This window comes from Monodon monoceros, unplaced genomic scaffold (assembly GCF_005190385.1).
Source record: "Monodon monoceros isolate NGI ecotype Baffin Bay Population unplaced genomic scaffold, NGI_Narwhal_1 Super_Scaffold_9, whole genome shotgun sequence".
Classification (NCBI taxonomy): Eukaryota; Metazoa; Chordata; class Mammalia; order Artiodactyla; family Monodontidae; genus Monodon; species Monodon monoceros.
In genome coordinates, this window is record NW_021703786.1 from 15,278,169 (window position 1) to 15,288,168 (window position 10,000).

At 54.2% G+C, this 10,000-nt stretch overlaps 1 protein-coding gene across 1 annotated transcript in view; it reads right to left on the reverse strand.

Moving 5' to 3' along the window:
• Positions 1–6,351, reverse strand: part of TBX21 (T-box 21) — an 11,121-nt gene extending 4,770 nt beyond the window's left edge. Inside the window, exon 1 of the mRNA XM_029213245.1 lies at positions 5,670–6,351. Coding sequence (XP_029069078.1) covers positions 5,670–6,160 — 491 coding nt within the window. The 5' untranslated portion in view covers positions 6,161–6,351. The remainder of the gene's footprint in view (positions 1–5,669) is intronic.
• Between the last annotated feature and the right edge of the window lie 3,649 nt (positions 6,352–10,000).

Consider the following 10,000-nt stretch of genomic DNA (forward strand, 5'->3'; position numbering starts at 1 on the left):
TCATGTCCACTATCACTACCCCCAGCACCACATCACTACAACCAGCACCTCCACCTTCACCACCATCACTACAACCAACACCACCACTCTCCCCATCACCACCATCACTACCCCCACCCCCCCCACCACCACAACCATCACCAGCCCATCACCACCACCACTACAACCAGCACCTCCACCATCACCACCACCACTACAACCAGCACCTCCACCATCACTACCCCCTCACCACCACTGCAACCATCACCAGCCCATCACCACCGTCACTACAACCAGCACATCTATGGCTTAGTCTTTCTCTTCTAACCCAGCAGGAAGAGCGAGTTTCTAAGCTGGCAGAGTCAAATCCTCATCAGAATTGCTCTCCATTCCCACACTCCTCCCTTCCCCTACGAGAAGCCCTGCAGGTTGGGAAGAAAGGCACTGGTTCATGAGTGAGGAAACCTGGGGGAGGGAGAGTTCTAGGGGCCTAGGAGCACTTTTTTTTTTTTCTTTTTCGGTACACAGGCCTCTCACTGTTGTGGCCTCTCCCATTGCGGAGCACAGGCTCCGGACGCGCAGGCTCAGTGGCCATGGCTCACGGGCCCAGTTGCTCCGCGGCATGTGGGATCTTCCCGGACCAGGGCACGAACCCGTGTCCCCTGCATCGGCAGGCGGACTCTCAACCACTGCGCCACCAGGGAAGCCCCCTTAGGAGCACTTTTGGGTGGATTCTAGTCCCCAGAGGGTCCCAGATCAATATCGCTAATAACCTTGGAAAGATCTCCCGGGAGGGTACTGTCACATTCCTGTCTTCCCCAGACTCTCCTGGGCTGAGAAAAAGAGACTTAGTGGCCCTATGGCCTTGGATAAGTTAATTCCCAAGCCAAACCTCACTTTCTTCACCCGTAAATGGAGATAATAACTCCTGTCCATCTTTCCCCTGAGAGCTGTTAAGGAGTTTGAAGGATGTGAAACTCCGCTCACCGTCTCTCCCATCTCACCCCCATCTCACCTTCTCCCAGGCCCAGAACTATCAAAGCCCTCTGGCCTGGCTGAAGAGCCCCAAGCAAGAGTCCAGAGTTCCGGTCTGAGGCTCTCGGTTCCAGGAGCTCGGTATGCCAGTCAACTGGAGGAGTCAAAGGTTAGGGATGAGACTGAGCAATCTAGGGTGGGAGAATACTTTCAACCCATTTCTACCACCAGCTCATTCTACAACAGTGGTCAGGTCATTCATGTGTCCTATATTGTAACCAGTTCCTATGTAAACATGTAGTAATAGAGAGAAGGGAACATATTAATTCAAGTGCCACTACTCATGCAGCAGCCAGTTCACTGAACCAGTCCTTTGAGATATAAAATGTTATTTCCAATTTATACTTGAAGAAAATGACGCTCCGAGAGGTTTGGTGATGACTCCACGGTGGGAGAGCAGAAATGGGGTCTCCTGATGGCAGAGCGCATGCTACCGTCTCCATCACCCCATCCTGCTTATCACTGGTAGAGTGAAAGGCAGGAGACACAGGAAGACTGTGGGGAAGAGGGAGAGGAGAAGGGAGGTCTCAACTTCACCCTAAAAGTCTAGAATCACCACCAGCTGGGATCCCAAAATAGCCTCTGATTTACACGACACTTTGCTGGGAAGGAACCAGGAGTGAAGATGGGTCTGGTGCCAAACTGAGCCCCTAGGAAAGACCGCTCACCACTCACTCAGCCCTCAGAGGACAGGGTTCAAGACCCCAAGTTCCTCTGCTGCTTCTAAGGACCATCCAGTTTGAAATGATTCACAAAGTCATCATATCCCGTCCCCATCCTGTACGCCTCTGACAATGCTCCAATTCACCATCGTTAAGTACAAATTAAAACATGGTTTTTATCAGTCATGTTGGCAAAATGTTTCAAAATTGACAATATCTAATCCTGATGAACCTGTGGGATAATGGGTCCTCTCGGCCACTATTAGTGGGGGTGTAAATCGGTACCACCTTTGAGGAGGGTGTTCTGGCAATGCCTTGCACCGATCCAAACGCAAAAAGCGCTCAGGCATCAAGGGATCGCCTCTTCCCACCAACCTCGGACCCACTGAATAGATAGACAGCCACCAGCAAATGGCGGAAGAGAAAGCAAAGCCATTTTCACCTGCTCCAGAAGAAATAAAGCCAGTCAGCCCAAACTAAAGCAGGCTTAAAGCTAAAAAAAATAAAATAAAATAAAAAATAAAAAAATCTAAAAAGTTCTTGGAGTTGGAATGTAGAGAAGAGAAAACCAAAAGGGCTGAGGCCGGTGGTCGAGGATGGTACGGGACTGAAATTGATACACAAATGCAAACTGAGCTGCTTACCAACAGTTATGTTAATCATAATAATCAACTAATTGCACCCAGAAAAGTGGGGATTGCCGGCAATTGCTGCACACCCACACACCCACACACGAGACAGCCGCCTCTCTCTTCCTCTGCTGAGAAAGTCTACCATCGACTATCATACACCGGCCGACTTGGGCGCAGCACACAGACTGCCTCCCAGAAACGACACGAGGCCGGGCAACATGAGTGGGTCTATCAGGCCATGAACCTCCACAAACACACAAACTTGAACTCTCAGCCTTCCAGCTGGCCAGTCCATCTTCTTGTCCTCCGTTTCCCCTCCCAGCCCCATCTGAGCTGCCTGGATCAGTCTCTGGGCCCTGGAATCACCCCCTGCTTCCCAACCCATTCTTGCCCATGGAGGAGGGTATCACTGTGTGCACACTGAGGAATGGGTCTAGGGTGGGTGGAAGAGGGAGGATCTGGGAGGGAGTGAGTCAGCCCAAGGCAAAAGGCTACGGGGCTGTGGGTGGGCCTGGGCTGGAAGGATTTTTCAAAAAGGAAGAAAGCCGTGGGTGATGTGGTGGTGACTGGGGGGTCACTGGAAATCATGGAAGGACAGGCCAGCCCACCAAAGCAGGAGGACAGAATGGGAGCTCTTCTCTGAGCCCAAGTCTTCCTTTTCAGAAGCCAGTAGCAGAAGGAAATGGCCGCCGACTTCCCAGATCACTGGAGCCCAAGCTCACAGTCAGGGGTGCTGAATCGGGGGCGGTGTGTCCTCCGTCCTCTCCACCCCGCCATGGGGCCCCCAAGGCCTGATCCAAGAGGAGGTCTCAGAGGAAGTGGTGAGGGGCCACTGCCCCCTTCCAATGGCCCCACAGCCCGCAGTGTCCGAAGCAGTCCATTAGGATGGATTGAAAGTGTGAGGATTGTAAAACATGCGCGCGCGCACACACACAAAACCATCAGGGAAATCTGACGATATTTAAGAGTTTCTTTTCAGGTTTGCTAATGGCATTGTGTTTATTTTTAAAAAGCCATTTTTAGAGGTGCACGGAGAACTACTTAAGGATAAAGTAATACAGTGTCTAGGATTTACTTACTAATTACTTACACTATCGCTAATATAGTTTCAGACCACAAGTTAAGTGAGCGAGGATAAAGCAGAAACAAGATTGGACCAGTATCGACAGCTATTGAAGCTGGATAATGGGTAGATGGAGATCCGTTACATGTTTCTCTTCACTTTTGTATAGATTGGAATTTTTCATAATAAAGGAAAGTGTGCGGATCTAAAAGAGAGAAAACAAAACTTGTCCAGAGAGGATTATTCAGCAGGAAAATAAAGGAAAGAAGGAGGCTGTAGGCGTAAAGGAGGCAACCAGTACAGAAAGACACATCCACCTAAGACCCCCAGCTAGCCCTTCACCCCCAGAGCCCTGAGGTTCTGCTGAAGTTCCATCTACCTCATCCCTCAAGACTGGAGGGGCTGGGGCCTGGCTGCAAGGCTGTGGGGAGACCCCCACCAGGCCCCAGGGTGGGAAGGCTTCCTGACCACTCAACAGAGTTCAGGCCTGAGCCTGAGTTCAGGTCTGCCGTGTAACCCAGTGTAAGCCACCAGCTCCCCTGGGCCTCAGTGCCCTCAGCTGTAAATGGGGAGGCCGCTTGGCCTACCTAGCACACAGTGAAATAATGGAAGTGAAAGCACTCTGAATGCATCAAGGCCTTCGGACAGTGTGGGTGGCTGTTTTTACTCCTGGTCGTGGGGCACCAGAGAAAGAAACCCAGGCACGTAACTTCTGCATGCTGGTGCCAGTTCTGCCAGCGATGAATGTGCTGTGTAACCTCAGAAAAGTCTCTTACTGTCTCTGGGTCCATTTCCCTCTCTGTCCAGGGAGAAGATGGGACAGGATCTTCTGGGTCTCCTCCAATTCAGACACGATAGCCTAGAAGCCTAGGCTATGCCTGGGTGCACCCAGACAGGGGCTAGGGCTGGGGGAGCAGAGAGCAATTATCAGAAGGCCTAGAAGATGAAGGCCGTGCCGTGAAAGAAAATGCCAACTTTCTCGGGTTCATCCCCGAGAAAGAGGAACAGTTCAGCAACTTGAAGCCAGTTGTGGTTGGTGGACAGGTCCATCAATCCCAAGCCACCCCATAGGAATCATCCATCCAGCAATGCCCAGATTGAATGCCAACCCTCAGGCCCAGCATGGCCTCTCCCTTCTCCCTCCCCAAGCCCAACCCTTGGTATCTGCTCTTCAACACCTCCCAGGTCCACTGATGACATAGCCCCTCCACACAGAGGCCCTCGCTGGTCCCCTGCCCATATGGGCCCCCACCGGGAAGGGTGGGTGCACACTCACACACCAGACACAGGCAGGGCCCACTCAGAGTGTTGCTTACTAAACAAATACCACACAAGTTGCAAGTTTCTCTTTCTTTCCCCTCGTAGGAGACTCTCTCCGGAAGCAGCACCCTTGGCCCCAAACCCTACCCCGCATGCACGGAGCTCAGGGGACCCTGAACCATGGAACCATGGGTTCCCCAGGATGGACTGGTGAGTATCTGGATAAGGGTGGGGCAGGCTTTCAGGGACAAGCCTTGAAGAGTACAGGGTGTGGGACTGGCTGCCAGCTGGGACCCATGGGTTAGCTTCACCTGCTCAGGCCCATGGACATCTGTGCCCTCGGGGAGGGGACTCTGGCTGGAAGGAATCTATGCCCCCTCCCACTTTACCACCACCCCCCAACACATGCGCACACCAGACATATGATCTCAAAGTACTACCGGAAAGGAAACTTGGCGACCACTTCTCCATGTCACCAAATCCCAGTTTTACCACACACACACACACCCCCTCCCCCAGAGTTGACCCGTACATAACAGCAGCAAGGGGGCTGGGAGAGGTGGGCACAAGGGTCCCCGGAGATGAGGGCTGGATTGCTGTCCACCCCACTGTAAGACTCTGCCTTCCGCTCCGTTTCCCCACACACAGGGGCTAAGAGGCGCCCTGCTCTGTCAGACCCACAGCACACACTCCCCCTGCGCCCTCCACGCCTCCCACCAGGCAGGGACCGCACCCCAATACTGGGTGAAACCATAGGCACCCTCCCCCTAAACCAGGACGACGGCTCACTGCGCCCCTCTCCTCCATCTCCCTTTTGAGTTGTGCCTGTTGGTCCTGAGAGTAAACAACCCCCAGAACTTTCCTGTCCGAAACTCAACTCCTCTTTCCTCCCAAAGCCTGAGCCAAAACTGTGAGGGACACAGAGACACTAGCACAGTCTAGACAGAAAAAAAAAAAAAGAAAAGCGCGTCCCTGTCCGGGCCGGCGGGACCGAGGAGGCTCCCACAGCTCGGCGCTCCCGGCGCGCGCCTCACTTACCGCCCCTGCTTGGTGATGATCATCTCCGTCTGGTGCTGATTAAACTTGGACCACAACAGGTGGTTGTTGAGCGCGACTCTCAGCTTCCCGGATACCTCCAGCCCCGCCGGCAGCGCACAGTCCTCGCGCGGCCCCGGGTAGAGTGTGGCGCGCGGGTCCGGGGCGGTGTAGGCATCCCCCGGCTGGTAGCCCTCGGCGCCCGGCGTCAGCGGGAAGGGCTCGCCCGCCCCGGGGAAGCCGGTGGCCTGGTGTCGGGGCGGGTAGGCGTAGGCTCCGAGGAAGCGGCCCGGCGGGGCAGGCACCAGGGCGCCCCCGGCGTAGGGCGCCCCCAGGCTGGCGCCCACGCGACGGTCGGCCGCGTCCTGCGCGCCCGGCTCCGGGTAGAAGTAGCGGTTCTGCGAGTCGGCGCCTGGCGCCCGGCCCTCGTCGCTCGCCGGCATCGGGTCGGTGCCCGTCAGCATGTCTCGGCAGCTTGGCTCCAAGATGCCCATCCGGGGCGGGCTGGCACCTTCCCGCGGCCGTCGAGGACCGGCCCTTCTCCGCGCGGGGGCGGGCGCGGGGGGTCGGCTGGGCGGAGGCTGGCGGGGGTGGGGCGGGGGCGGGGGCCCCACCGGAGCCCGGGCTCGGACGCCTGGGTCCTGCGCCCGCGTTTGGCGGGCGCGCGGCAGCTCCCGGGCTCCGTCTTCAGCGGGTCGCTGTCACTAGCGTCGCGGCGCCTTTGCTGTGGCTTTATGAAGCTCTCTGGGCCTCCCACCCCCACCCCCACCCCCACACCTCGGCCCCGCCCCGCCTCACCCCGCCCCTCGTGGCTAATACTCGGCAAATTCTACGCGGTTGGTGAGGACTGCAGGGCCCCCAACCGTGTAGACCAGCGAGTCCCCCGCGCGCTTTGTAGTTCGCATACTTTGCCTTCTGAGAGAGTCAACCCCTCCACCTGAAATGCAGACTGTTTCTCTTCTCTGGACCCTCTGGAAATTCCACCCATTCTTGAAGGCTCAGCTCAAAGGCCCCCTCCTACGGGAAGCCTTCGGTGATGGCCCAGATGGGCTTACTCGCAGGCTCCGAGCCGCTTCGCCCGTGGGCATGTGACGGATGTTCATTGATGCTCACTCTGTGCCCAGGCTCCGTGCTGAGTGGCCTTGTGTGAAGTGTTTGCATTCTTTCTCTTTGCCAGAGACCCAAGTGGACTGTGTCCGATGCATCTTGTTCCTTCAGCCCCAGGGCAGACCTGGGACCTGGTGGGCAGCAAGAAGAGTTCCTTCAAACGAATTGCATCGCCAACAGCTGAGGGTTTGCAGGGTCCTGGGCTGGTCCAGGCCCACAAAAGCTCCACCACCGGGGCCTGGCAGCCATGCACACTGGAAGTAGCACTGGGCTGCCAGTGCTCAAGAGTCCCAGGACTGGCTCTTCCCCTCACTCAGGTATATGTGACCTGGGCAAGTCACTTCCCTTGCCTGAAAGTCAGCCTCAAGTGCCTCAAGTCCCCTAGGCTAGAGAAAACAAACTGATGTACTTTTCAGAGGGGCTATGAGCCTTACGTGAGAGGGCACACCTGGGCAGCACTTCCCAGTCTATTGTTATACCTGGATGGAAAAGCCAGATTGAACAGATTCAGATTTGAACAGATTCAGAGCCGGCTGACAGGAAGGAAAACCACCACATGTTCTGAAGGGCCGCCTTGGTGATAGGACTACGGGAGCTTTTCTTCCTCTATTTTCCTTTTCTGCTGACTAATGTAGTTATATTCCTTTGATCATGAAAACAATCCTTTTTCCCCCAGGTTGAAAATATCATCATTGGGAGTTTTCCTGTGTATAAAGATAAAACATACTCATGTAGAAAATTTCAGCAGTAGAAAAAAGTAAAAATAGGACTGTATAAATCATGCCAAATTCTACCCCCCAGAGGCAAACAGGATTAAGATTTCGGTGAACACCCTTCCAGACATCACTCCTTGCACACCCCCCTCTGTCTTTTGCACATGCGCACACACACACACCATATACATATGTGTGCGTGTGTGTATATATATATATATACAAAATTTTGTATAAACACCACACGTGCTGCTTTGTAATTTTTTTTTTCACTCAACAAGGTGTCGTGGAATTTTTTGCATGTCAATATATAGATAAATCTTTACATTTGTAAGAGTGTTTTGAGAAATACTTTAACATTTTCACCATGTTAAAAGTTAACCTCTTCTCTCCCCCCTTTCACCCCAGCCCTCCTCAATTCTCCCCTGGGGGCTGGCCCCATCTCTGCATCCTTGCCCCAGCCCAACAGGGCTTCACCCTTAGGGGCCCATGGGGACCCTCTGCTCCCACCTAGAGCTGAGCCGAGAGGCAGGTTGGCAGGTGAAGGCAAAGCTGGGCACCCCAGGAGGCGGGCATGACCCAGGGAGGGAGGAGAGAGAATCAGTGCATCCCCTGAGCATGGAGGCCAGCACACAAAAGCACCAGAACCGGGGACTGGCCTCCTCCTGGCCCTTTACCTGCCATTCCCCATTCTTACGGAAGGGGGAAGTTTCTACCTGCTCTTGCAACCGGGCAGCATTGCTTGAAAGAGAGGGTAACCTTGGGACCCTTGGCTACTTTTGGGGAAACGTGAAAGATTTTAGTAAGTCTTCCCTGAATGACTGATTTCCCCAGGAGACATGAGACTGTTGAATGCTGACATCTCTTTTGGGAGACATTTTCGCTAAGTGCTTGGCTCTGGAGGGCCGAGTAGAGCCTTGTTCCTCCCTCTCTCTCTCCACTCCTCTTCTCCATGCTAATCCTCAGGTCAAGGGATCCATCCCCCTACCTCTGAACCGAAGGACCTGAGCTCCTACCCAGCTTTTGGGGCAGGAGGGATTATGAATCTCGGAATCAGGTGGACCTGGGGACTTGTCCCTGGGGGAAGAGGGTGGCTGGGGGCAGTCTTTCGTAACTTGATGGGCTGTTAGAGGGTCTTACAGCCTGGCTCATCAACCCCAGATTCCTCACCCCCTCCCTCCAATTCCTTCCACCCAAAAAAGAAAGTACTTGTGAAAAGCGGAGGCTGAGTGGCCCTGGTGTCACCAGTGCCAGCCCTGCCCCTCTGCCAGCTTGGGTGAGAAGAAGAACTCTGGCAGTGACACCTCCTCCTCCTGTCGCCACCTCATCCTCTGCCCAGGTCCCAGGGCTGGTGAGGTGGGGAAGGTGGAGAAGGCTGTGACGAGGCCCCCTGGGATCCCCTCACTTCCCATCGCTGCCCTTCCCCCCTACCTCATGGATCGACCCACTGAGCATCAAGAAGGCTGGCCCTGGCGAGGCAGAAGCAAAGATACGCAGGCTGTGTGTCCAGGATGGGAGAGACACCGTCTCCAGCAGACATCAAATATTACGAGACAGGCTGGATGGTAAATATGGGAAGACGAACGACTTACCAAACTCTCACATCCCATTCGTAGTAGAACCAGGGCTGCAATCCCAGTCTCTTGACTCCTGATCCAGCACTCTTCCCACAACAGTGTTTGCCTTCCCATTTTGAGGGAGAACAATCGTAATAAATGAAAAGTCATATGATCACATCAGAAAAGGTTTGGAAAACAGAAAAGAAAATTGCCCCCCTCCACCAGCCTGGACAGCGATTTTCTTCACCCTGTTGTCCTCTGCCTGTATTCAAGGCTTCTTTTCAAACCATTTCTTATCAAGACTCAAATTGAGCTTGGCTCACCTGATGCCACACAGCACCTGCCACACCTGTGGGTCGCAGATGGTGCCAGGAAGCTGTTACAATGTGGATTCCTGGGATGGGCCTCTAGAGACTCTGATTCCCAGGCCTATGGCGGGTTCCCCCAGAATCTGTATGTTGAAGGACTCCAGGTGATTCTGGGCCCCACAGAGTCCATGTATCCCACTCTCAGGCCCCCTCCCACTTTGCTATTCCACCTCCAAGTTATGTCCCAGCCTGGGAGCCTGTGCCCTGACCCTGCTTGCTGTGTGCTCCTCGGCGCCTGGAAGGCTGTGTAATGGCTGAGGACGGCCGCTACAGGCATTGAGAAGATTTTCTTATTGAAGTTCCAGGATCAGTCAATTCCTCACCCCAGAATCTAACAGTCACCTGGGTCCTCTCCTTAAAATGTGTGGGTGCTGTGCCCTCTTGGGACCCGGAAGGCTCTTTTTTTAAACATATTTATTGGAGTATAATTGCTTTACAATGTTGTGTTAGTTTCTGATGTACAACAAAGTGAATCAGCTATATGTATACATATATCCCCATATCCATTCCCTCCCGCCCTCCCTATCCCACCCCTCTAGGTGGTCACAAAGCAACGAGCTGATCTCCCCATGCTATGCAGCTGCTTC